The 26,306-nt window shown below is 54.8% G+C and overlaps 3 protein-coding genes across 20 annotated transcripts; 2 read left to right on the plus strand and 1 right to left on the minus strand.

The window, feature by feature from the left end:
* Positions 1 to 498: 498 nt before the first annotated feature.
* Positions 499 to 7,930, plus strand: TM9SF1 (transmembrane 9 superfamily member 1). 8 transcript variants are annotated; one of them, XM_033188419.1, is made up of 6 exons: positions 499 to 1,113; positions 1,409 to 1,785; positions 3,186 to 3,807; positions 4,095 to 4,280; positions 6,426 to 6,699; positions 7,269 to 7,930. In XM_033188419.1, the coding sequence occupies exons 1-6, from the start codon at positions 708 to 710 to the stop codon at positions 7,660 to 7,662; spliced, it is 2,259 nt and encodes a 752-aa protein (XP_033044310.1). In that variant the 5' UTR covers positions 499 to 707; the 3' UTR covers positions 7,663 to 7,930. The 8 variants fall into 8 exon arrangements, with proteins under 8 accessions (XP_033044310.1, XP_033044311.1, XP_033044312.1 ...); XM_033188420.1 differs by having other exon boundaries at positions 1,424 to 1,785; XM_033188425.1 differs by having other exon boundaries at positions 719 to 1,113; positions 1,630 to 1,785.
* IPO4 (importin 4) lies at positions 7,747 to 16,848 on the plus strand. 3 transcript variants are annotated; one of them, XM_033188417.1, is made up of 30 exons: positions 7,747 to 8,368; positions 8,450 to 8,536; positions 8,665 to 8,744; positions 8,831 to 8,872; positions 9,286 to 9,415; positions 9,503 to 9,682; positions 9,931 to 9,996; positions 10,098 to 10,199; positions 10,286 to 10,369; positions 10,625 to 10,789; positions 10,893 to 10,946; positions 11,102 to 11,211; positions 11,495 to 11,603; positions 11,749 to 11,878; positions 12,081 to 12,194; positions 12,299 to 12,412; positions 12,647 to 12,767; positions 12,956 to 13,067; positions 13,163 to 13,278; positions 13,394 to 13,471; positions 13,548 to 13,605; positions 13,706 to 13,811; positions 13,895 to 14,088; positions 14,227 to 14,277; positions 14,666 to 14,791; positions 14,906 to 15,114; positions 15,226 to 15,358; positions 15,452 to 15,556; positions 16,308 to 16,377; positions 16,494 to 16,848. In XM_033188417.1, the coding sequence occupies exons 1-30, from the start codon at positions 8,300 to 8,302 to the stop codon at positions 16,622 to 16,624; spliced, it is 3,246 nt and encodes a 1,081-aa protein (XP_033044308.1). In that variant the 5' UTR covers positions 7,747 to 8,299; the 3' UTR covers positions 16,625 to 16,848. The 3 variants fall into 3 exon arrangements, 2 of the variants coding, with proteins under 2 accessions (XP_033044308.1, XP_033044309.1); XR_004431716.1 differs by having other exon boundaries at positions 8,163 to 8,368; positions 14,646 to 14,791; positions 16,494 to 16,840; XM_033188418.1 differs by lacking the exon at positions 9,286 to 9,415 and having other exon boundaries at positions 7,990 to 8,368; positions 16,494 to 16,843.
* Positions 16,774 to 26,306, minus strand: REC8 (REC8 meiotic recombination protein). Of its 9 annotated transcripts, XM_033188434.1 has the most exons (20): positions 25,426 to 26,306; positions 25,183 to 25,324; positions 25,010 to 25,078; positions 24,750 to 24,892; positions 24,593 to 24,665; positions 24,380 to 24,500; positions 21,535 to 21,616; positions 20,236 to 20,315; positions 19,913 to 19,994; positions 19,710 to 19,782; positions 19,537 to 19,628; positions 19,316 to 19,365; positions 18,853 to 18,984; positions 18,401 to 18,467; positions 18,130 to 18,296; positions 17,935 to 17,983; positions 17,608 to 17,674; positions 17,341 to 17,472; positions 17,161 to 17,267; positions 16,810 to 17,057 (listed from the first exon to the last, which is right to left on the minus strand). In XM_033188434.1, the coding sequence occupies exons 2-20, from the start codon at positions 25,236 to 25,238 to the stop codon at positions 16,966 to 16,968; spliced, it is 1,734 nt and encodes a 577-aa protein (XP_033044325.1). In that variant the 5' UTR covers positions 25,239 to 25,324; positions 25,426 to 26,306; the 3' UTR covers positions 16,810 to 16,965. The 9 variants fall into 9 exon arrangements, 8 of the variants coding, with proteins under 8 accessions (XP_033044320.1, XP_033044318.1, XP_033044321.1 ...); XM_033188429.1 differs by having other exon boundaries at positions 16,774 to 17,267; XR_004431718.1 differs by having other exon boundaries at positions 17,608 to 17,738; positions 24,593 to 24,892.

A 26,306-nucleotide genomic window follows, 5' to 3' on the forward strand; every position in this document is an offset into this window, starting at 1 on the left:
TCTGCCATTCAAAGTTAAGAGAAGCCCAAAGACATACACAGTGATAAATATGAACAAAAACATAGAAGAAGACTAACGGACCGCGAGATACTTTACCAATTAACAATAACCGTGTCAGGCTGCCCAACTCAGAGTGAAAGGACAGACACCCTCTCTCCTTGCGCGCCTCTGCGCCAGACCGGGTTTTGGCTTGCTTATGGCGGGGCACTGAACGCTCACTGTGCGGCCAGGGAAGTCTCCAGCAGAGCCTCTGGAAGACATTCCTATTACATATTTATTACTTTGGCGCGGGCCATTCGTGACAGGTGGGAGAGGAGTGAGGTGAGATTCAAACGGTGGGACCCTTGCATGGGACAGATGCCCAGAGCCCCTTCCCCGGTTGGGGGGGCCACGAACCGCCTCTCAGGGCTCAGCAGCTGGTGGTTCAGCCGGCAAGTGCTTCGATCAAAGCTGCCGCCTGCGCTCCATCTCCCCGGCCCTCGCTAGGCTCTTGCCCGCGGGTACACCTCTCCGGCCTCGGCCAGCGCGAGCCTCCCGGCCAAGAGCTCTCAAACCCCAAATCTTTCCCGGAGCAAGCGAGCGGCCTAGCGGCCACTCCTCTCCCGAAGGGGCATCAGGGTCCTGGCTGCCAGGCCTCAGCCCCCTCCCCGGGAAGCCGTCGCGAAGGGGTCCCCAGGGGCCGCAGCGTCTAAGGCCCTCTACATTCAATGCAAGGAGCTTTCCGCCAGGCTGAGGTCCCCGCCGGTGAGGGCGGAAGTGGTAAGACTGACGTGTCCTGGGCCTCGCGGCCGATCGCCGGGAGGACCCCCGCCTTGCCCAGGACAGGCGGGGCGGGGCGAGCCAGCCTCACGGGATCCCCGGAGCTGGGCCGGGCCTCCAGATGGAGAAGGCGCAGCGGGGAGTTCTTGAGTAAGCCAGAGCCGTGTCCAGCTTGGTGTAGCCGCAGCCGCCGCTGTCAGGCGCAGCAGCGGGCAACCCCGTGGAGGTCGGGTGGCAGGTCCTCTCCAACGCGCCGCTACCGCGCCGCTCTGGTAGAGACCCCGGCAGGAGCCCAAGGGCAGCTACGGGGCCGCGGAGGCCGCTGGCGCCGCCTCGGCCAGCCCTTCCCGCGCGGTGAGGACCTCGGGGCTATGGCGGGAAGGGACCCGAGGTGCGAGACCGCGCGGCGTTGTCATGGAAACGGTCCAGGGCGCTAAATAGAGGCTCCGGGCCGGACGGGCTGCGGGAGGGATGGACCCCAGGTTGGGAGGATGAGAGAGCAGAAGTGGAGCGGGGTCTTTGGGATAGAGAGAAGTGGGGTAGGGTGGGGGCGGGGAGGGGGTCAATGGGAGCAAGTGGAGCCAGGGGACCTCAGTTCGAGGCACCTGACCTGGGGTTTCTGTAACCTCCCTGGTTTCTGTAACCTCAGGATTCCCCCAAACAGGTTCCACTGCCTTAAGGATGACAGTCATAGGGAACCCTCGAAGTTGGAGCTGCCAGTGGTTGCCAATCCTGATACTGTTGCTGGGCACAGGCCATGGGCCAGGGGTGGAAGGCGTGACACACTACAAGGCCGGCGACCCTGTTATTCTATATGTCAACAAAGTGGGACCCTACCATAACCCTCAGGAAACTTACCACTACTATCAGCTTCCAGTTTGCTGCCCTGAGAAGATACGTCACAAAAGCCTTAGCCTGGGTGAAGTGCTGGATGGGGACCGAATGGCTGAGTCTTTGTATGAGATCCGCTTTCGGGAAAACGTGGAGAAGAGAATTCTGTGCCACATGCAGCTCAGTTCTGCACAGGTCAGCCTCTCCACATTGGCTATCACGTAGTCCTCCTTCCCAGAGACTAACAGTGCCTTACATATATGGTTCAGGGTACCTTTATGGAAATTGTCTGATTTGATTCTAACTACAGTACAACCCAGTGTGGCAGGCAGGGTAGGTGATGCTATTCTAATTCAGTTGACTAAGTTAGAACTTGCTTAGAAGTTACTTTTTTCAAGATTACATTGACAGTGAATTGCAGAACTGATATCAGAGCCCACGGTTTCTTACTGCAAGCTTCTCTGTTAGTCATGAGGTCCCAACTATCAGTCCTACATATTTCTGTTTCCTTCCATGCCTACCTCTTGGCTGTTTCTTAACTGTTTTCCTGTAGTCTCTACCTAACCTTCCCTGTCATGCTTTTTCTTTAGTGAATCCTGGTACTTCTCCTTAGTCCACTCCAGACTTCCTTACACTTTACCACTCTCCTTTTTCTAGGCTTTAACCCTGTCAAGTCATACTTGCTCTTTTTTTTGGAGAATCTCAACATACTGGAGTCTAATCCAGTGATTGTCAACGGGGAACAGTTTTGTCCCCCAAGGGACATTTAGCAATGTCTGGAGACATTTTTTATTGTTACAGCTGGGGGTACTACCAGCATGTAATGGGAAGAGGCCAGGAAAGCTACATCCTACAGTGCATGGGACAACCCCACTGTGACAAAGAATTATCCATCCCAGGCCGGGTGTGGTGGATCACGCTTGTAATCCCAGCACGTTTTGTTTTTTTGGAGACAGATCTTGCTCTGTCACCCAGGCTAGAGTGCAGTGGTGGAATCTCGGCTTACTGCAAGCTCCACCTTCTGGGTTCGTGCCATTCTCCTGCCTCAGCCTCCCGAGTAGCTGGGACTACAGGCGCCCGCCACCATGCCCGGCTAATGTTTTGTATTTTTAGTAGAAACGGGGTTTCACCATGTCAGCCAGGATGGTCTCCATCTCCTGACCTTGTGATCCGCCCGCCTCGGCCTCCCAAAGTGCTGGGATTACAGGCATGAGCCACCGCACCTGGCCAATCCCAGCACTTTGGGAGGCTGAGGCAGGCGGATCACGAGGTCAGGAGTTTGAGACCAGCCTGGCCAACATAGTGAAACCCTGTCTCTATTAAAAATACAAAAATGAGCTGGGTGTGGTGGTGGGTACCTGTAATCCCAGCTACTCGGGAGGCTGGGGCAGGAGAATTGCTTGAACCCAGGAGGCGGAGACTGCAGTAAACCAAGACTGCACCACTGCACTCCAGCCTGGGTGACAGAGCAAGACTCCATCTCGAAAAAAAAAAATCCACCCCAAAATATCAGTAATGCTGAAGGTGAGAAACTTTGCTCTAACTCTGTGCCTGGGGAGGTCTTGTGTGACCAACTCCTGACTTGTTCTTTATAGGTGGAGCAGCTGCGCCAGGCCATCGAAGAACTGTACTACTTTGAATTTGTGGTAGATGACTTGCCAATCCGGGGCTTTGTGGGCTACATGGAGGAGAGCGGCTTCTTGCCACACAGCCACAAGATAGGACTCTGGACCCATTTGGACTTCCACCTAGAATTCCATGGAGACCGAATTATATTTGCCAATGTTTCAGTGCGGGACGTCAAGCCCCACAGCTTGGATGGGTTACGACCTGATGAGTTCCTAGGCCTTACCCACACTTATAGCGTGCGCTGGTCTGAGACTTCAGTAGAGCGTCGGAGTGACAGGCGCCGTGGTGATGATGGTGGTTTCTTTCCTCGAACACTGGAAATCCATTGGTTGTCCATCATCAACTCCATGGTGCTTGTGTTTTTACTGGTGGGTTTTGTGGCTGTCATTCTAATGCGTGTGCTTCGGAATGACCTGGCTCGGTACAACCTAGATGAGGAGACCACCTCTGCAGGTTCTGGTGATGACTTTGACCAAGGTGACAATGGCTGGAAAATTATCCATACAGATGTCTTCCGCTTCCCCCCATACCGTGGTCTGCTCTGTGCTGTGCTTGGCGTGGGCGCCCAGTTCCTGGCCCTTGGCACTGGTGAGGTGATAAAAATGAATTGGGGATTTATCTCATGGGGTAGAACTAGGTATGGAGTTTGTTCAGAAAAGGTCTGTGGATCTTCTATCCAGAGGGGCAGACCTAAGGGATAAGGTGGCTCTAGCAAGGATGTGCGTATTCTATTGTAGATTTTCTGGATAGCAAAACTGGGGGAGATTGTTTTGCTGGAGGCCCTGGGTCTGGGAGAAGGGGGGGCTGATTCCTCTGAAATTGCTAGAAGAGACACAGGTGAGGCCTAACATGGGCTTTCCACTACCGTCCTGCAGGCATTATTGTCATGGCACTGCTGGGCATGTTCAATGTGCACCGTCATGGGGCCATTAACTCGGCAGCCATCTTGTTGTATGCCCTGACCTGCTGCATCTCTGGCTACGTGTCCAGCCACTTCTACCGGCAGATTGGAGGCGAGCGTTGGGTGTGGAACATCATTCTCACCACCAGTCTCTTCTCTGGTGAGGACTTTCCTTTCCCTGGTGGGCCTTTCTGGACTTAGGAATTAAGAACACATTGTGGCTGGGCACAGTAGCTCACACCTGTAATCCTAGCACTTTGGGAGACCGAGGCCGGAGGACCACTTGAGTCCAAAAGTTTGAGACAAGCCTAGGCAACATAGTGAGACCCTGTCTCTATAACAAAAAATTAAGGCCGGGCGCGGTGGCTCAAGCCTGTAATCCCAGCACTTTGGGAGGCCGAGACGGGCGGATCACGAGGTCAGGAGATCGAGACCATCCTGGCTAACACGGTGAAACCCCGTCTCTACTAAAAATACAAAAAACTAGCCGGGCGAGGTGGCGGGCGCCTGTAGTCCCAGCTACTCCGGAGGCTGAGGCAGGAGAATGGTGTAAACCCCGGAGGCGGAGCTTGCAGTGAGCTGAGATCCGGCCGCTGCACTCCAGCCTGGGAGACAGAGCCAGACTCCGTCTCAAAAAAAAAAAAAAAAAATTAGCCGGGCATGGTGGTTTACATCTCTAATTCCAGCTACTTGGGAGGCTGAGGCAGGAGGATTGCTTGAGTCTAGGGAGCCTGGGAGGTTGAGGCTACAGTGAGCCATGATTGCACCATTGCACTCTAGCTGGGGTGACAGTGAGACTGTCTCAAAAAAAAAGAACACATCATTGAACTTGGGATAGAGTCAGGATGAGGCTTGAAGGGAAGGAATATTGTAAAAGAAACAAGAAAACCAAAAAAGACAAGAATGCACTTCTTTTGAATAGTTTAACATTATAAAGCCCTCACAGGGCGCGGTGGCTCACGCCTGTAATCCCAACACTATGGGAGGCTGAGGGCGGGCAGATCACGAGGTCAGGAGATCAAGACCATCCTGGTTAACAAGGTGAAACCCTGTCTCTACTAAAAATACAAAAATAAAAACAAGCTGGGCGTGGTGGCAGGTGCCTGTAGTCCCAGCTACTTGGGAGGCTGAGGCAGGAGAATGGCGTGAACCTGGGAGGCAGAGCTTGCAGTGAGCCGAGATCGCGCCACTGCACTCCAGTCTGGGCGACAGCGAGACTCCGTCTCAAAAAAATAAAAATAAATAAAAAAACAAACAAAAATTTATTTTTGTTTGTTTATTTATAAATAATATGCCCTAGGCAGTGTGGTAAGCACTCAGTAATAACTGTGTGAAGTAGGTAATATTTCCATTCCACAGATGAGGAAACTGAACTAAAGGCTGCTTAAGTAACTTGTCTGAGATTACACTCCTAAAAAGTAGTGAACCAAGTTTCAGCAGTCTGACTTGTATTCTCACCCGTTATACTAAAGTAACACACTTTAATTTTTATTTTGAAGGTGGGCCCACTCTAGGCTTTCAAACCAGATTGCCCTTTCAAAGGCAGTAGTAGTCCCTGTTCTGATCCCTTCTTGTTCCCAATCCTATGTGTCTGATTTATATCCCATCACATTTATATTTGAACCAAGGCTTTCTGAAAACAGGGCCTTAATCCAAAGGAATGTCTCATGCTAGGAATTACCAACTCCAAGGCAAGACAGGCCCCTGGAGGCAGGTGGATTTGTGTTACTCTCAGATTATGTAGTAGCTACCTGGATCCTTAATGACACCGGGGTGGGGGGGGCGGTGGTAAGATTAAGAGCAAAGAGGCCGGGCGCGGTGGCTCAGGTCTGTGATCCCACCACTTTGGGAGGCTGAGGTGGGCGGATCAAGAGGTCAGGAGATCGAGACCATCCTGGCTAACACGGTGAAACCCCGTCTCTACTAAAAATACAAAAAAATTAGCCGGGTGTGGTGGCACATGCCTGTAATCCCAGCTACTCAGGAGGCTGAGGCAGGAGAATGGCGTGCACCCGGAGGCAGAGCTTGCAGTGAGCAGAGATCGTGCCACTGCACTCCAGCCTGGGCAACAGAGTGAGACTCCGTCTCAAAAAAAAAAAAAAAAAAAAAAAGAGCAAAGAGTAATGGGATCTGAAAGGGTGGAGGTGAGGGCAGTTGACTCTGTAGGGACATCCAGGAGCATGAGTCTGCTGTTAAGAGTGGCAGTCTGCTTCACCCCCCTCCCCTTTTGGTCCTGGATATAAGTGGGTGCCCTTAGAGATGTAGCTCCTAGTGTTGACCCTGCCTCCGGGGGCCATCCCTGCAGTGCCTTTCTTCCTGACGTGGAGTGTGGTGAACTCAGTGCACTGGGCCAATGGTTCGACACAGGCTCTGCCAGCCACAACCATCCTGCTGCTTCTGACGGTTTGGCTGCTGGTGGGCTTTCCCCTCACTGTCATTGGAGGCATCTTCGGGAAGAACAACGCCAGCCCCTTTGATGCACCCTGTCGCACCAAGAACATCGCCCGGGAGATTCCACCCCAGCCCTGGTACAAGTCTACTGTCATCCACATGACTGTTGGAGGCTTCCTGCCTTTCAGGTATCCTCCCTTTATTCCATGGCTATCACTGTCAGGTTCCTGACCTCAACTTTTCCTGTCCCTACTCATCCAGTACCCTAACCCAACCCGCTGATCCCTGGTTCAGTGGTACCATTCAGAGATCATTAAATGGTTCCTCCTATCCCCAAGCAGGACTGAGCTTGAATCAGTTCAGATATGAGTGTCTCACTTATAAAGCCCTCCAGAGACATCTCCCCCTTCACCTTCCTGGTTTCTGACTTTAGTGTCTGTGGACATCATGTGGGGTTTTAAAGCCCATTTGATGATCCATTTACTTTGTTGAATATCTCTTTGTGCCAGGCAAAGAATGAAGTGGAAAGTAAAATGGACAAGATCCCTGCCCTCAATCTATTAGGGAAGATATTCTTGAAGTGAGAACAGCTAATCATAGGCAAAAAATCCCCATGAAGCCAGGAATCTAGGGCAGAGAGTGGAGTGAACTCACTTTTCACAATGACCCAGCAACATGGGAGAGGGTGGGGGCTGGATTTCAGCCCAGCCACTGTGCACAGCTCTTTAATGCTGTGTATCATCTCTTTTCTTCACAGTGCCATCTCTGTGGAGCTGTACTACATCTTTGCCACAGTATGGGGTCGGGAGCAGTACACTTTGTACGGCATCCTCTTCTTTGTCTTCGCCATCCTGCTGAGTGTGGGGGCTTGCATCTCCATTGCACTCACCTACTTCCAGTTGTCTGGGGAGGATTACCGCTGGTGGTGGCGATCTGTGCTGAGTGTTGGCTCCACCGGCCTCTTCATCTTCCTCTACTCAGTTTTCTATTATGCCCGGCGCTCCAACATGTCTGGGGCAGTACAGACAGTAGAGTTCTTTGGCTACTCCTTACTCACTGGTTATGTCTTCTTCCTCATGCTGGGCACCATCTCCTTTTTTTCTTCCCTAAAGTTCATCCGGTATATCTATGTTAACCTCAAGATGGACTGAGTTCTGTATGGCAGAAGTATTGCTGTTCTCTCCCTTTCTTCATGCCTAGTTGAGCTCTCCTACCAGCTTCTCTTCTGATTGACTGAATTGTGTGATGGCATTGTTGCCTTCCCCTTTGCCCTTTGGGCCTTCCTTCCCCAGAGAGGGCCTGGAAATTATAAATCTCTATTACATAAGGAGTATATATTTGAAATTTTTAAGTTGCCTTTAGTTTTGGTCCTGATTTTTCTTTTTACAATTATCAAAATAAAATTTGTTAAGAAAAAGGCTCATGTAGTTGGAGGTTTTGGTCTGGATATAGGAACTCCAGCCTGCGGTTAAGGGCACGGTCCTTTAAAAGCCGAGCTGGCCACTGAATGCCCGAAGCTTGAGTTCTTCAACCCAACTTGGGAACTCCCGGCGTGGGGAACCCACATTGCCAGAGCTGGGTTTCCGCGACTCAGCCGGTGCTCAGCATAACGGAAGTGGAGGAGTCGGACCTCTTTGTGGGAAGTGAATTGAATCACCTTGGCAACCCTCGGGGAGTGTGGCAACGCCCTTTCCGCCGGAAGTGGGTGTCAGCGCCTCCACGTGCTGTCCCTCCCCCTCCCGCTCCCCCTCCCCTTTTCGGCCCATTAGCGGCGGCTCAGCGGCTGCCATGGAGTCCGCCGGCCTGGAGCAGCTCCTACGGGAGCTGCTGCTGCCGGACACCGAACGCATCCGTCGGGTACGGGAGTAGGCGTAACCCGGCCAGGGCGAGCGGGAGGTTGCGGGAAAGACCCGACTCTCACCCCTAGCTTCCCCCCAGGCCACGGAACAGCTCCAGATCGCTCTTCGGGCCCCCGCCGCTTTGCCGGCTCTCTGCGACCTGCTTGCCTCGGCGGCCGACCCCCAGGTGAGACCCCTGACTCTCCCCTCCGAGCTTCCCACTGTACGCCACTGGTCAAGCCCCAATATCCGCCCCCTGCGGTCCGCTCAGCACCCTCCTGCCCGGACCCCCACGTGCTTGTTTCCTCGCCGTAGATCCGCCAGTTTGCGGCCCTGCTGACCCGCAGACGACTGAACACCCGCTGGCGACGGCTGGCGGCGGAGCAACGGGAGAGGTGGGTTGTGTCTGGGTTGGGGCGGGGCCAGGCGGAGACTTTTCCTGGGCAGTCTGGGTACCAAACACCTGCCCTCTGTGTTCCAGCCTCAAGTCCCTGATCCTGACGGCCCTGCAGAGAGAAACAGAGTAAGTACCTACCCCCTTTTCTCGGGATCCTGACGACCTTGTCGGGGTTTCTGCTTTCCCTTTCAGTTCCAGGCTGGGACTTGTGGGTCAGGGACTTCAGTTCTAGACCCAAGGTGGAGTGAGAATTTTAAGGCTATTTTGAAGACTGAAGTTCTTGAGGAAGGGTGACTATGATCTGCCAAACTCAAGTCAGAAGAATAAGACGGAAATTCAGGCAAGACTGAACTTACCAGATTACATGCCCGCAGTGCTGCCGGGCTCCCTCTGAGCTGCTGTTTCATGTGTCCCAACTTGGTAAAGACCCTGTGCCCACACCTCCTGAAAGTTTCTCTCCTGGCTGCACCATTGTGCCTGGCCACTATGTGCGGAGGAAGGTATTGGAAAGCGATAGAGGAGATCTCTCCTGTTTGCAGGCACTGTGTGAGCCTCAGCCTGGCCCAGCTTTCAGCCACCATTTTTCGAAAGGAAGGCCTGGAGGCCTGGCCACAGCTTTTGCAGCTTCTTCAGCACAGTACCCACAGCCCCCACAGCCCAGAGAGAGAGGTACCATCACATGGTTGGCATGAGGGAGGGACTAAGAGGCGGGATAGACCATGTAAGCTTGCTCTCCAATCCTCTATTCTTGGACAGATGGGGCTTTTGCTGCTAAGTGTGGTGGTGACCTCCCGGCCCGAGGCCTTCCAACCCCACCACCGGGAGCTTCTTCGGCTTCTGAATGAGACTCTTGGTGAGGTGGGCTCTCCTGGGCTGCTCTTCTACTCCATGCGCACTCTGACCACCGTGGCCCCCTACCTCAGCACTGAAGACGTGGTGAGATGTGGGCCCTCATATCTTTGACTCCCTTTCCTCAGGCCTTCATGTCCTCACCTGTAAAAGTTACAAAGCTGCTTTGGATTCTTTACCTGCCTGTGGCCCTTCCTGACAATTGAGAGGGAATGCTGTAGGTGGGCCTGGCTATTATGCCTGGGCTCCTCCTCGCAATTCAGGCTATGAGGAAGCTGTCAGCTGCTGGAGTGTGAGATTAGGCTGCATCATGCTCTCTGTGATGTGTCCCTCAGCCTCTCGCTCGGATGTTGGTGCCCAAGCTGATCGTGGCTGTGCAGACTCTGATCCCCATAGATGAGGTGAGGACAGGTGGGCAGGAGCTCTGTTGGAAGAAGAGTGCAAAAGTGTCCAGCTTGGCCCACTGAAGAAGAGCATGGTAACCTTGTGCCTTGTTTGTCAGGCAAAGGCCTGTGAGGCCCTTGAGGTTTTGGATGAACTGTTGGAGTCAGAGGTGCCCATCATCACCCCCTACCTCTCTGAGGTCCTCACATTCTGCCTGGAGGTGAGCCTGGAGTGGACATGGCCCTTGCTACATGCTCTGTTGGGACTTTCCTTCCCTGTCTCTGATTCTTACTATTCTCTGGACAGGTGGCTAGAAATGTGGCCCTGGGCAATGCGATACGCGTACGTATTCTCTGCTGCCTCACTTTCTTGGTCAAAGTCAAGAGCAAGGTGAGTGAGTGCCCATTGACACACATCACCCCACCCACTCTCCACCCTTAGTCTCATTCCTGGGACTTTCGGTTCATCTCAGGGTATCTAAAGTACTGTGGGAGTTCAAGCCTTGGCCTAGCCTTACCCCAGCTCCTGCCTGGGAGATTGGAAATTTTCTGTCGGACCCCTTATGGCCTGGAAGACTGGAATTTTTAATGTGAGCCCATCCTGGGAGCAGATTCTTAGGGACACTGTTCCACCTTCTCTGTCAAGGCCTTACTGAAGAATCGTCTCCTGCCACCCTTGCTGCACACCCTTTTCCCCATTATGGCTGCTGAGCCCCTGCCAGGCCAGTTGGATCCTGAGGACCAGGATTCAGAAGAGGAAGAGTTGGAGATTGAGCTGATGGGGGAGACTCCCAAGCATTTTGCTGTACAGGTGAGATGTGGGGCAGGACGGGGGGGAAGGTGTTAGGTGGCTGTGGGAGGTTGGGGAGGCAGAGATGGAGTCGAGCAAAGTAAGTCTCCCCATCCTATCTTAGGTTGTGGACATGCTGGCGCTACACCTGCCCCCCGACAAGCTCTGTCCCCAGCTGGTAAGTGTGGCTCTGTCCCTCTGGTATCCCTACCTCCAAGTGTGCCTAGTCTCCTGAGGCCAAGGACATTTATCCTGGGAGGTGTGAAGGTCTATTTCCACAGGAATGGGCAGGCTCTTGCTGGGGTTTCAGAAGCATGCCACATGCTTCCCTAGATGCCCATGCTGGAAGAGGCCTTGCGGAGCGAGAGCCCATACCAGCGCAAGGCTGGACTCCTGGTGCTGGCCGTGCTGTCTGACGGAGCTGGTGACCACATCAGGCAGAGGTATCTATTCCCCTATCCCAGGGTGAGGGTTGCCCACGGGGAGGACCATGGCTGTCATGGTTTATGCTTGTTGTTTGTTCAAGCTTATTTATCAACAGCATTTTCCCCCATTCTCAAAAGTGTCCTGGCTTGGAAGATAAATGACATGGCTTCCAGCTATAGAGACCACCCTCCGGTGACAGGAAAAGCCTTTTTTTTCCCAGGGAAAATGAAGAGAACAGGTCAGCCTAGGGCTGTCAGGTATAGCTCCTCAGCCTGTGTCCTCTTGTCCTGCCCTATCCAGACTGCTGCCCCCACTGCTGCAGATCGTGTGCAAGGGCCTGGAGGACCCCTCGCAAGTTGTACGCAATGCTGCGCTATTTGCCCTGGGCCAGTTCTCAGAAAACCTACAGGTGAACCAGGCTGAATGTGGGAGCCACCACTTGAATGTCCCCTTCCCCTCACCTTTCATCTCTTCAAGCATCCCTGCTGCCGTCACACTCTTGTGTGTGCCCTGCAGGTGAACCTGACTCAAGCCCTGCTTGCTCCCTCCCCCAGCCCCATATCAGCAGCTATTCAAGGGAGGTAATGCCATTGCTCCTCGCCTACCTGAAGTCGGTGCCTCTTGGACACACACACCACCTAGCCAAGGCCTGCTATGCCCTGGAGAATTTCGTGGAGAACCTAGGTAGTGATGGCAGTGGGGAGCTTGGGGGAGGGGGATGAGGCAGCGGCTTTGGCTGAATGTGCAGGATGTGCATCTTCCTGCATTGCTGCCTATGGTGGGGGAAAGTGTGTGATGGCACCACAAAGGGGTTTCCGCCTGGAGGGAGGTGGGCATGCAGGTAGGAGATCTGGGTTGGTTGACAGAGGAGCATCCTTTCCCACAGGGCCCAAAGTGCAGCCCTACCTTCCGGAGCTTATGGAATGCATGCTGCAGCCTCTGAGGAACCCCAGCAGTCCCCGGGCCAAGGAGCTGGCTGTGAGCGCCCTGGGAGCCATTGGTGAGGAGAGAGGCAGGAGGTAGGGATGTGGGGTTCACCCAAAGGCCCTGTGGCTGGTGGTCCCTGCCCTTTCCAGCTCTGATTTCTGTCCTTCCATCCTGCAGCTACAGCTGCCCAGGCCTCACTGCTGCCCTACTTCCCTGCCATCATGGAGCACCTGCGGGAATTTCTGTTAACAGGCCGTGAGGACCTTCAACCTGTGCAGATCCAGAGCCTGGGTGAGTGAGAGGCTCCCAGGTGGGGATCCCAGTGCCAGCAAAGGGCCGATGCTCACCTGGTGTTGACAGAGATTGCCCCCATGGGAGCACGGATGTCTTCCTTCTCATCAAAGGGGTTGTTCTTCACCTTGTACCAAGGGGTAGGAGGGGATTTCTGAATCCCTCCCAGCTACCACCTTTGGTCCTATAGCCCACCTCCACCTCCTGGTGCTAATGGAGCCCTTGCTCCCACAGAGACACTGGGAGTGCTGGCACGAGCGGTGGGGGAGCCCATGAGGCCGCTGGCTGAGGAATGCTGCCAGCTGGGTCTGGGCCTCTGCAACCAGGTAGACGACCCTGACTTGCGGCGCTGCACGTGAGTGATCCCTGACCCTGCCTCTGCCCTTGTCCCCACCCCTCCTTTCTGCCCACTGGACCCACTGGAATCCCCACCCCAGACTCTAGTCCTTTGGTTTGGACCATAGCCAGGTGTTCCTGGGCCCCCCCATCCTGTCTGGTGGTAGCAAGCAGGACCATACAGCTTCTTCTGCCTGCTTTGACCAGGTACAGCCTATTTGCCGCCTTATCGGGTCTGATGGGCGAGGGCTTGGCACCCCACTTGGAACAGATCACCATGCTCATGCTGCTGTCACTGCGTTCTACCGAGGGCATTGTGGTGAGCAGAGGGTGGGCTGGGCCAGGCCAGGCCTGCAATGGGATTTATCCCCTGGGCCCAGCTGAGCCAAAGTCCTTGCCATGCCTCCACTTCAGCCTCAGTGTGACGGGAGCAGCTCCTTCCTTCTGTTTGACGATGAGAGTGATGGGGAAGAAGAGGAGGAGCTCATGGATGAGGATGTGGAAGAAGAGGATGACTCAGAGATCTCAGGGTGCGGAGGAGTGCTCTTCTGATCAGGAATCTAGACTTTGGTTTTAGACCGGGGACTAGTGCTGGATCTGCTTCTCTTGGTGCCTGGTCACCACTGCCTCCCCATCTTACTCTAGGTACAGTGTGGAGAACGCCTTCTTTGATGAGAAGGAAGACACCTGTGCTGCCCTAGGGGAGATCTCTGTGAACACCAGGTGAGCATTCGCCCTTCCCTGGCACTGAAAACCCTGCCTGGGGGCCCCTTACCCATGGCTGTGTCTCTCTCTGTAGTGTGGCCTTCCTTCCATACATGGAAAGTGTCTTTGAAGAAGTATTTAAACTGCTGGAGGTGAGTGGTCCAGTGGGTGGAGTGGGTGGGGTTCTCAGGCTGGGGGCCCTGTGTTCACAGTGCACACAGCAGAGACATCCTGCCCCTCCTCATCTTGCAGTGCCCTCACCTGAATGTGCGGAAGGCAGCCCATGAGGCTCTGGGTCAGTTTTGCTGTGCACTGCACAAGGCCTGTCAAAGCTGCCCCTCGGAACCCAACACTGCTGGTGAGAAGGAGAGGCTGGGCCAGGCTGGGGGTTCTTGGGGTGGGGCAGGGCCTGACCAGTGCTTCAGCCAATAATGTCCCCAGCTTTGCAGGCTGCCCTGGCCCGAGTGGTGCCATCCTACGTGCAGGCAGTGAACAGGGAGCGGGAGCGCCAGGTGGTGATGGCTGTGCTGGAGGCCCTGACAGGGGTGCTCCGCAGCTGTGGGACCCTCACTCTGAAGCCCCCTGGGCGCCTGGCTGAGCTCTGTAGCATGCTCAAGGCTGTGCTGCAGAGGAAGGTGAGCAGGGCAGGTGGGCTTCGGGAAGGAGAGGTGCCGGGCCCAGGCTGGGGACTGGCTACAAGTCCACTCCCATACCCCGATGAAAAGAGAAGGGGCATGAAAGCTCTGGCTAAGTTGAACTACTACTTCTTGTAGACAGCCTGTCAGGATGCTGATGAGGAGGAGGAAGAGGAAGATGATGATCAGGTGAGTGCCAGGGATGAAAACTGGGACCAGGTGGTCCAGGCAGTCTCCACAGGGACAGGGGTGGACAGTGTATTTGTTCTTGGCCTGGGGCAGCCAGGGCCACTAAAAGAGATTGGTAATGGTCAGAGAGACACAACCCAGATCCCATTAAGCCAGTGGGAGTTCAGGGAAGGAGAGCAGTGTGGACTGGGGTGTGCTTAGAGAGATAGGCAGGAGCAGAAGAGCTAGGGGAAGAAGATGGGCAATGAAAACACCCAGTCTGAGAGGGACCAGCCCTATCAACCAAGGGCAGCCCCAGGGACCCCTGCAGCTGGTGGCAGAGCATGGTAGGGATGTGTGCAGTCACTGAGCTGGCCCTGGTGCTCCAGCCCCTGACCTGGCTCCACAGGCTGAATACGACGCCATGTTGCTGGAGCACGCTGGAGAGGCCATCCCTGCCCTGGCAGCCGCGGCTGGGGGAGACTCCTTTGCCCCATTCTTTGCTGGTTTCCTTCCATTATTGGTGTGCAAGACAGTGAGTGTCCATCTTCTGGCTTCAAGCCCTAGTCCCCTCGTGCACCCAGTGCCCACCTCAGCCTTTATCCTTGGCCCAGGCTGATCTGTACTCCTTCCTGTTCTCCCCCATCAGAAACAGGGCTGCACAGTGGCAGAGAAGTCCTTTGCAGTGGGGACCTTGGCAGAGACTATTCAGGGCCTGGGTGCCGCCTCAGCCCAATTTGTGTCTCGGCTGCTCCCTGTGCTGTTGAGCACCGCCCGAGAGGCAGACCCTGAGGTGCGAAGCAATGCCATCTTTGGGATGGGCGTGCTGGCAGAGCACGGGGGCCACCCTGCCCAGGAGTATCCTTGGCTCACAGGAGGGGAGGGACTGGGGGTTGGGGGAATGTCCCCAGGGCTTGCAGGTGGGCAAGGTCTACCTGAGTGTGTGGCCATTCCTTGACTGTGAATCAGACACTTCCCCAAGTTGCTGGGGCTCCTTTTCCCCCTCCTGGCGCGGGAGAGACACGATCGTGTCCGTGACAACATCTGTGGGGCACTTGCCCGCCTGTTGATGGCCAGTCCCACCAGGAAACCAGAGCCCCAGGTGAGGGAGGGAGACATCAGGCAGAGCCTGGAAGCTGAGGAGGGAGGGTGGTGGAGGGCAGGGCAGGTTGGCCTGAGATATTTGTGTGCCCAGGTGCTGGCTGCCCTACTGCATGCCCTGCCACTGAAGAAGGACTTGGAGGAGTGGGTCACCATTGGGCGCCTCTTCAGCTTCCTGTACCAGAGCAACCCTGACCAGGTAACCTTGTGGCTGGCAGCCCTCAGAGGGGAGCGCGCCGCTCCACTCAGTGATAGGCGCTGTCTGCTGATGAGGCTCAGGAGCTCCAGGCTGTCGGTTGCACCTGATGCAAGGTGACAGTTTCAGCTGTTCTTTTGATACTCCCTGCACCATTTCTTATTTGTCTGCAAGGATTGGCAGCCAGTCCTGTGATGGGACAGGTGGGACTTCCTCCCTCCACGTAGCATTTTTCCTGAGGAAACTCCATTTCTACCCTTTGGTCTGAGCCAGAAGTTGCAGTTTTCCCAAGCTGGTTTCCTAAACCAGGGCCCTTTCAAACTGTGCTCTGTGGAGCCCTGGGTACCTCTGGGCCACCACACCATACATTTCAATTAGATCAGCTCTGCTCTCTGAAGAGATTTTGGCTGTACCAAGTAGCTAGGTTTGGAGTCATGTCAGAGTGTTTGTGTCATCCTTGTCTTATACCTTTAGAGATTGTTGTGTAGGTGGAGCTTCTGGGTGTCTGGGTTTCTTTAGGTCTTGAGGCTATGACTTGAATCATCTTGTTCCACATCCCCCATTCCCTCCAAAAAAAGTCATTACCACCAAGTTTCATTGGTCCTGCTCATGTTCATAGTTGTCTTGGATGCCTGTGAATCAATACCAGGTGCAACCACCCCAGTAAGAGACTCTGCCACTCCTTGGTCCTGACCACCCGCCTAGACCTGGGGTCCGGGGCTGCTCCCCTGAGTCAGCCACTCTTTCCTCACAGGTTGTAGATGTGGCTCCAGACCTCTTGCGTATCTGCAGCCTCATTATGGCTGACAACAGTATCCCACCAGGTGAGGATAGGAGTCACGGGCAGGGGCTTGGGGGAGGCTGGGAGTGGCAGGGCTCAGAGGACCTGGGGCAGCGAGGCTTTAGGAGCCCCAACCTTTCTCCCTCCCTCTGCACCCAGACACCAAGGCCGCACTGTTGCTGCTCCTGACATTCCTGGCCGAACAGCACGCTGACAGCTTCCAGGCAGCTCTGGGCTCACTGCCTGTTGACAAGGCTCAGGAGCTCCAGGCTGTGCTGGGCCTCTCCTAGACTGCAGGCTGCAGCCGGTCCAGAGAGAACAGGAGCCTGCCCAGGCCTTAAGACCACCTCTCAGCCCAGTTCAGTTCTGCCTTCCCAAAGATTCTGGGACTCATACCCATTTGGCGCCAGCCCCACTTGCTGCCTTACAGGGTTGTCCCTGAGGCTGGATCTGTTACAAATGAGTCATGACATCATACGGTAATAAAAGCAGCTTGTTTTCTGCTTGAACAATAGCTCTGAGAGCAAGAAGGCTGGAAATGCACATTCAGAAATGAAGTAAGCAGGACCCAGTGAGCCACGACGTGGTTTACTAGAAGTGGCCGGTTTCCTGGCAGCTTTGTAAATGGACTCTAACCTCGGTGGAATCTGGGCCCAGGCTGGATCAGGAGGCGACCATATGGCTTTTCTTGTTCCACGCGAAGAATCTGTTGCGCTGAGAGCACTGGTCAAGAGGGGAGGAGAGGGCAGGTTGGGGGAGTCCCTGTATGGGCCTCTGGTCTGTGTGTCCCTGCACCACATACACACACACATATGCATACACTCACCCAGGAGCATGTAGAAGACCCGAGCGGCCATCCTGCGGGGGCTGAGAGGTGACACCAGGCTGCTGAAGTCGGGCTCCCTGTTGGCCTGAAGCTCCACTGCCACTGCCCTATAGGGATCAAGAACCATTAGCAGAGGCTTCAGCCCGGGTCCACCCCATCAAGGTGCCACCTCCCTGGTACCTGTGCACAGCTTCCAGGGAGAGCAGCTCGAGCTCTGGGGGCAGCACCAAAGGCATCTCCATGGGCACCTCGGGGAGTTCAGGCACCACGGGCAATGCAGGAGGTTCTGGCTGTTCCACCTCAGCCCAGGCCCTAGGAGAACATGGGAGTAAGAGCAGGGAAGGTGGCAGCTGTGACAGTGACAAGGGGCATATCCATCCCAGCAGCCATTTCTACCACCTGGCCAAAGGCTGTGGGCCCTGGCTCCCATGGAGCCTGGCCGCTTACCACCGTTCTTCTGGTGGGATGAGGCTGATGCGGGACTTCTCCTCTTCAGCTGCCTCTAGGGAGAGCTCTGTTGGGGGAGGAAAGGCGCTGGGGGGTGTCTGCTTGGGTGGTAGTTAGGGCCTTGTGGCCACCTGGTATAAGTAGATGGCAGAGCTATGCAGTGACTTGTTAAAAGCACAGGTGGGCGAGCAGAGGAGGAGCAGTCTGTGCTTCCTTATGTCACACACACGCCTTCACTCATGAATTAGCTTGAGCAGTTGGGATACTAGTTTCCTGGGACAGTGGTACGGGTGGTGGTCCCACTGCCCCTCTTCTCTAGGTGTTTACCTGAAGATACCATAAGGGGACCACTGGGCTCCTGGGCCTCCCTCGGGACCTGGGGACAGGAGAAGCAGAACTAAGACCCCAAGCATCTGGGACTCGGGCCTCAGAAGGCACAAGGCCAGTGAGCAGGGGAGGGCAGCCAGTTGGTCAGGCAGACCCTGGCACTGGGGCGATGCAGGCAACAGGTGGTGCGGTTACCTCGATCTCACTCGGAACTTCAGCCTTTCTCCTTTCCTCCTCAGCAGCTGCCTCCCTCTCAGCAGCCTCCTCTTCGGCCTCCTCGGGCAGCTCTCGCCTGAGTGCTCTTGGGGGTGGCTGGGCACAGCGGGTCCAGAGACCCAGTAGTTCAAGGGGTAGCCAGCCAGCTGTGGACAAGAAGGCAGTAGGCACAGGGTTTGAGGCGTGAGGAGCACCAGGAATGAGGAATTGGTTTTGAGGATCCTTTGTGCCCATCCCCTGCCATTCTTACAGAGAGTTGGGGTTCTGAACAACTCTGCAGGGCCTGTGATGGTCCTCTCAGGAGGCTGCACCTTGGGCTGTGTGGTGGGGAAAGGTCAGAAGCCTCATTATGAAGCAGCCACTCCTCCGGTCCCCTTTGCCTCTTTGCAATGCATTGTTCTGGGGCTTCTGGACTTCCCCAGCTTTTGGGCTCGTGACCCTGCCTGCCCTGCCATTGCTAAAAGAAGGACTTTTTAACCTGGTGCCCATGGGTATGACAGTTGGGGTCACTAAAGGACCATGAAGAGTTGTACATGTGCAAACCCACATCGCCTGCATTTTCTGGAGAATGGAGGGGATTTTCCTCAAGTTCCCAATCCTACCCCCAACCTCCTGAGGAATTTAGAAGGCTCAGCCTGCATGTGCCCCTGGTATCCCTGCCAAGATTCTTCCCTCTCCCGGCAAAGCCTGGGCTGTACTCACACATTCCCAGCAGTGGGCTCTGGTTTGCAGTTGTTCCCGGAATTTCTTCCGGGAGATCTGAGTCTCCTTGTCCCAGAACAGTAACGGGCGACGACGACGGCGAGGAGGTGGGAAGACTGGGGGCCTCCTCCGCTGAGTGGGGCGGGCAGGTAGGGGCAAGGCTGCCCATTACTCCTTTTCCTGTCATTCTAGTGGACGGCTAACAGGGCCCCACACCCCGCCCCTAGAGGAACCTGGGGAAGGGCTTGTGTGGGGTCTTCATACACTTGAGCAGCTCATACCTTGCATGAGGGTACCCATCTGGGAAGTGCAGGCCAGACACAATGGGGCATAGAAAGGGACATCTTTTATCATCTGCACTAAGGACCCCTGTAAGCTAGCAGTGGCCCTGGGCTTGGGGAGGCAGCTCTGGTGGGGGAGGGCAAAGAGGAGGAGGAGGAGGATTGGAAGGGATGCTACTCACCTCTGGGCTGGGTGGGGCTGGCAGACGCAGTTCCTCTGGGGGGGTCACCTCTGCAACAACACCCAAGGTTGTGGCTCTGTCCCATAAGCCCCTTACCCCTTGCAGATGCCAGGGCAAGAAACTGCAGGGTCCTCCCTTTAGCGAGTTGGGATATAGAGCCCTTGTCTGCAGCAGTATAGAAGTAGTCCCAGAAAAGCCCCTGGGGCGTGGTGGGCACTCACCCATGAGTAGGGCCCCAGGCTCCCAGCCTATCGGCCTCAGCTCCTCAGGGCCCAGGACCTGGACTGGAAGTGCCTCTGCTATTCCTTCCACCCTGAAGGGAAATGGGCAAGAGAAATGAGGAGACCCTTCCCAGCACCAACATCCTACCTGGTCTAGGAATTCCTGCCCTTACTCTGCAGGAGCTGGAGGTGAGAGCCGGGGGACTACAATTTCACCCTCTGGGACCCGGAGCTCCTCCCTTGGCTCTGTGGAGAGAGAATCAGAGTTCAGAGGATGGAAAAGGAGAAATGGGAACATGGTCCAGTCCCAGACTACCCATGCCAGGGGTCTGACCACCCAGCTCCAGGCAGGCCCTGTGCTGCCAGAGACACCTACTTTCTAACAAGATAGCTTCCTCTTCTTCTGCGATCAGCAGGTCCAGCTCTCGGCGGCTGACCTCTGGGAGCTCCTCTTCACCCTGTCCAGAGAGAAGAGCAAGGGGAGGGGATTCAATAACATTTCTGAAAAAGGCAAGTGGATCCAGGAGAGTGGATCCCAGAGGCATGCCACAGGGCCAGGTTCAAGGAAGCCACTGGGTGCTCAGGTGCCAGGGACAGAGAATAGGGAAATGGAGACAGAAAAGGCAGAGCTCTGGGGACAGAGAGAAGTAGATGCAAGGGGGGCTGGACCTCAGGCCCTGTGTGCAGGGAACAACTCACCTCAATCCGCAGCATCCGTATGGGCTCTGCCTCCCGGAGCGTGATGGCCTCAGGGGGCAGCACAGTGACCAGAATCCTGTCTGGAGGAACAGGGGAGTCACCAGCCTCTCTGCTTCTTTCCAAATTCCCACAGCCGTGCAGTCAGGCAAAAGCATGGACTCTGAAGTCAAGGTAACCTGGATTCTAATCAGACCCAGGCTAATCTCTGGCATCCTGACCCTGGCTACACTGCTTAACCACTGTGAGCCTCGCTTTTCTCATCAGTAAAGTGGGGAGGCTGGGCAAAATGGCTCATACCTGTAATCCCAACACTTTGGATTGCTTGAGCCCAGGAGTTTGAGGCCAGCCTGGGCAACATAGCGAGACTCTGTCTCTACAAAAAATTTAAAAACTAGCCAGGTGTGGTGGCTCATCCCTGTGGTCCCAGCAACTCTGGAGGCTGAGGTGGAAGGATTGCTTGAGCCCTGGAGGAGGAGGTCAAGGCTGCAGTGACCTATGATCATACCATTGCACTGCAGCCTGGGAAAAAAAGAATAAAAAAAGCCAAGTGTGGTGGCTTACTCCTGTAATCCCACCACTTTGGGAGGCTGAGGTGGTTATATCACCTGAGGTCAGAAGTTCGAGACCAGCCTGGCCAACATGGCGAAAACCCATCTCTACTAAAAATACAAAAATTAGTTGGGCGTGGTGGTGCATGCCTATAATTCTAGCTACTTGGGAGGAGAATTGCTTGAATCCGGGAGGCAAAGATTACAGTGAGCCTAAAGTACACCACTGTACTTCAGCCTGGGCTACAGAGTAATACTCTGTCTCTCAAAAAAAAAAAAAAAAAAAAAAAAAAAAAAAAGGATAAGAAATCTGACCTCAGAGGACTCTTGTGAGGTACTGATTAGGTTACACACATAAACTGCCCCTTGTGGGGCACGGTGGCTCACGCCTGTAATCCCAGCACTTTGGAAGGCCAAGGCGGGCGGATCACCTGAGGTCAGGAGTTTGAGACCAGCCTGGCCAATGTGATGAAACCCCATCTCTACTAAAAATATAAAACTTCGCCAGGCATGGTATTGCGCATCTGTAATCCCAGCTACTAGGGAGGCTGAGGCGGGAGAATTGCTTGCAGTGAGCCGAGATCGCACCACTGCACTCCAGCCTGGGCGACAAAGTGAGACTCTGTCTCAAAAAAAAAAAAAAAGGGGGGGCACCCTCACAGGGCCAGGCTCTTAGGCTCAAAAATGGTAATTTCTACAGCTCTTGGGCCTGCTTATGCCTCTCACCAGAAAGAAAGTTCTCTCTGCTGACCTGGCTTCCTGGGCTCTGTAGGGACTTCAGGAGGGATCTCTTCAACTCTCTCTGGAATTGCAGCCTCTAAGAGGTGTCGAATCTTTGGGGAGGGATTGGAAACAACAGATAGGGTTCAGCTTCAGCCCCCTTCTTTCCCACTTTCACAACCTTCTTCAACAATGCACAGTAATCTCCTTTTATGCCTAATTCTTGTTGCACTGACATCAGCTTGCAGTAAACTCACCCGCCATCTGGCCTCCTTTCCTCAGTTCCTGTTCTCACCTCCCTTCCCAACCCAAACCTCAGTTATCTAGCCCTCATCAATTTGTGCAAGAAGGCCAGGCGCGGTGGCTCACGTCTGTAATCCCAGAACTTTGGGAGGCCAAGGTGGGTGGGTCAGTTGAGGTCAGGAGTTCGAGACTAGCCTGGCCAACATCATGAAACCCCGTTTCTACTAAAAATACAAAAATTAGCCGGGTGTGGTGGTGGTACCTGTAATTCCAGCTACTTGAAAGGTGGAGACAGGAGAATTGCTTAAACTCAGGAAGTGGAGGTTGCAGTGAGCTGAGATTGCTCCACTGCACTCCAACCTGGGAGACAGAGCAAAACTCTGTCTTAAAAAAAAAAAAAAATTGTGCAAGAAGCAGTGCATCGTCAACTGTTGCGGTTGACAGAGGTGAACAGAAAAGATTCTTGATCTTAAGGAAGTCTAGTGGGGAGACAGGGTTGTATGTAACCCCACAAGAGTCAAGGCAAAGGGTAAAACAAGGCCCTAGCAAAGTGCTGAGTTCCCAAACTGCATTTGGTTCCAGCTAAGACTGGGATAAATATTTCATAGAGAAGGGCAGCATTTAAGCCAGGTCTGTAAGAATATGTAGAACTTGACTTGTAGAGGATGAGGGGTGACCATTATGGGGTAGGGAAACAGCACAAGCAAAGACATGAATGTGGTATCATTGAGGCATAAGGGCCAAACTAGTGTTTAGGAGCCACAGATGCCCAGAGGACTGAGAGAGAAGTCTGGAGATGACTAGTTCTAAACTGGGGTATGTGCCGGGCATGGTGGTTCACGCCTGTAATCATAGCACTTTGGGAGGCCGAGGCGGGTGGATCGCCTGAGGTCAGGAGTTCAAGACCAGCCTGACCAACATGGTGAAACCCCGTCTCTACTAAAGATACAAAAATTAGCCGGGCATGGTGGCAGGCACTTATAATCCCAGCTACTTGGGAGGCTGAGGCAGGAGAATTGCTTGACCAGAGGAAGTGGAGGTTGAAGTGAGCCAAGATCACACCACTGCACTCCAGCCTGGGTGATAGAGACTCCATCTTAAAAAATAGTAATAATAGGCCAGGCGCAGTGGCTCATACCTGTAATCCTAGCACTTTGGAAAGCCAAGGTGGGTGGATCACCTGAGGTCAGGAGTTCGAGACCAGCCTGGCCAATATAGCGAAACCCCATGTCTACTAAAACTAAAAAAAAATGGGCCAGGCTCTGTGGCTCATGTCTGTAATCCCAGCACTTCGGGAGGATGAGGGGGGTGGATCATGAGGTCAGGGGTTTGAAATCAGCCCGGCCAGCATGGTGAAACCCTGTCTCTACTAAAATTACAAAATCAGTTGGGCATGGTGGCGAATGCCTGTAGTCCCAGCTACTTGGGAGGCTGAGGCAGGAAAATCACTTGAACCAGGGAGGCAGAGGTTGCAGTAAGCTGAGATCGTGCCACTGCACTCCAGCCTAGGCCACAGAGCAAGATCCTGTCTCAAAAATAATAATAGGCCGGGCGCGGTGGCTCAAGCCTGTAATCCCAGCACTTTGGGAGGCCGAGACGGGCGGATCACGAGGTCAGGAGATCGAGACCATCCTGGCTAATACGGTGAAACCCCGTCTCTACTAAAAAATACAAAAAACTAGCCGGGCGACGAGGCGGGCGCCTGTAGTCCCAGCTACTGGGGAGGCTGAGACACGAGAATGGCGTGAACCCGGGAGGCGGAGCTTGCAGTGAGCTGAGATCCGGCCACTGCACTCCAGCCTGGGCGGCAGAGCAAGACTCCGTCTCAAAAAATAATAATAATAATAATAATAATAATAATAGTAATAAAATAAAAAAATAAAGTGGAGCATGGAGAGCCCCAAATGCTAGTAATCTGTTTGCAGCAGGAGCCACTGTTCAAAAGGGGAACTAAGGAAGGAGGTGACATTAAGCTGTTGGAGTATTGGGAATAGATGGAGGAGGACAGGGGTAAGAGAGCCCAGTACAGGCCGGGCGCGGTGGCTCAAGCCTGTAATCCCAGCACTTTGGGAGGCCGAGACGGGCGGATCATGAGGTCAGGAGATCGAGACCATCTTGGCTAACATGGTGAAACCCCATCTCTACTAAAAAATACAAAAAACTAGCCAGGCGAGCTGGCGGGCGCCTGTAGTCCCAGCTACTCGGGAGGCTGAGGCAGCAGAATGGCGTAAATCCGAGAGGCAGAGCTTGCAGTGAGCTGAGATCCAGCCACTGCACTCCAGCCTGGGCCACAGAGCCAGACTCTGTCTCAAAAAAAAAAAAAAAAAAAAAAAAGAAAGCCCAGTACAGAGAGATGAGAGCCTGTATTAGGGCCTCGGCAGTGAAAACAGTGTGGAGACAACTGGGGACAAGAGCTGCCTCCAGTGGGGGAACCATCTGATCAGATTGGCCCGGAGTAGATAAGTACAGGGGGCTTTGCCTGGATGGATCCACCTTGGCAGTCCCCCTGTTACCACCTCCTGTGGGAGAGAGCTGTGGCAAGCTTCCTTCCCCAACCCCAATATCAGAGTGACACAGGGACAGCACTCCCCTTCTGCATTGTCAATTCAAGAGTCTGGGGGAATAAGCCCTACCTGAGGGATATCGAAAGGACTAGGAAGTCTGGGATCCACAGACATCATCCCAAAAAAGGGATCTGGAGCATCTTCTAGGGTCTCCATCATGGCCAGGTGGTTAGGAAGCAGTAGGCTGGGTCTGGGAGAGAATGTAAGCGGTCAGGGACTGAGGCTGAGCTAGGCTGAGGCCAAATTAGCAGGTGTCCCATCAAAGGCCCAGGGAACACTCACAGCTCAGTCTCCATATCTATTCGGATCTGCAGCTGGGCACGGTGAAGGCGCTCCAAGATGTGCTGGATGTCCTCTGTGGGCAGGGAGGGCGAGGTAGACAGCCAGCTTAGCAGACAGCTGCTCAGCCCGCCCCACCTCTGAGGGTTCCCAGCCTTACCCACGAGGTACTGGCATTGTTGAGAATAGACGCGGATCACACCGATCTGAAGCTGGGCTGAGAGATAGAGGGAGAAGCGGGGCCGCGGCAGGCCGGGCTGCGGGGGTTGCACTCGTACCAGCACGTAATTGAGTATTTCCTCGCTGGGGAACAATGGGCCCTGATTACCGCTGTGCCCAGGACTGGGCCCACAGCGTTGCCCACCCCATCCCCTAACTCACCCCCCGCGCCAGGCCCTCCTTCCCTTTTCTGGGCCTTACCAGGTCTTCACCACATTCACCCTCAGGTATTCGCGCTTCACCAACCGGCTGCCGCGCGTCGCCGCCAGCCTGAAGTGGGTGGGGAAGGTGGGAAAATGGGGACGGAGGGGGAACTGTCAGGCTGGGATCCCGGCCAGCATCCCCCATCGCGCGCCCACGGGCCCTACCCTTACCAGATGGTGGCAAAGCAGCCGGTGTGGCGCTGAAGCACGTTGGGATAGTAGAACATCGTCCCTCTGGCCTTTCACCCTCGATTCCACCAGATCCCCGTTTGGATCTGAGTCGGAATTCTTTAGGGCACAGAATTCCCAACACCTTGGAGAGAAGTCAGGATTTGGACTTCTCTGGTGGCAAGGTGGGTGTACCCAGAAAACCAAGTTAATGAGGCAATGAACAATTGGTGTATACACGATTACCGGGATAACTGAGACGCAGGAGATAGGCGCCCCTCTCTGTGGACCCTCAGTGGATCCGCTCGCCACGTGATGCGTCGAACTTGAGCCTTCTAGCTTGGGTTCCAGGTTGGAGATGCAGAGCTCCAAGGGGACGCCCGGGCCGGAATCCAAAACGGGTCCCGAGGGAGCACGGTGTCCTCCACAGCAGGCCTCCGTCCTCGAGCGCTGGGAGCGATGTCAGGCCCCTGGGACTTTCACTGGCTTGGGCCGCGGGCCCGGGCTGCCTCCCACAGGACTAGATGGCACCGCGGGAAGCGCGCGCTCCGGAGCCCAGCACCTCGCTCCTCATTAGATGGCGACTTTTGCCAGGACAGCCAATGGGGAACGGGGGTCGGGTCGGGAGCGCCAAGTAGCCTAGGCTCGAGGCAACAGGGTCTCCCGAGGCAGCCAGCAAACCAATCATAAGGACTCTGCGTGCCGCAGGGGTCCATTGTGAGGTGTTCCGACCAATGGGCTCTGGTTCTTGCCTCTAGTAACAGGCGCTCCTTCCTTGACCAATGAGCGCATACCCCCCGCTCGCCTCTAGCCTGGCAACAAGGGCGCCTCAGTTGGTAGGGGAGGTCGGGTCACGTCGGGGGCAACTGTGCTGGGCCTCTTCCGGGTGCCAAGATGTACCTTGCAACGCGCCTGACCTGATGTTAGACCCCGCCCTTCCCCCAGTCCACAAACTCCGACTTTGTTTCCAACTAGGGCGTGTCGTGTGCTGCAGAGGTAGAAAGATGTGAGATGAGGCCGGGAGCTGTGGCTCACGCCTGTAATCCTAGCACTTTGGGAGGCCCAGGAGGGCGGATCATGAGGTCAGGAGTTCGAGACCAGCCTGATCAACATGGTGAAACCCCGTC

This window comes from Trachypithecus francoisi, unplaced genomic scaffold, assembly GCF_009764315.1.
Source record: "Trachypithecus francoisi isolate TF-2019V2 unplaced genomic scaffold, Tfra_2.0 Lachesis_group3, whole genome shotgun sequence".
In the NCBI taxonomy this organism is placed as follows: domain Eukaryota; kingdom Metazoa; phylum Chordata; class Mammalia; order Primates; family Cercopithecidae; genus Trachypithecus; species Trachypithecus francoisi.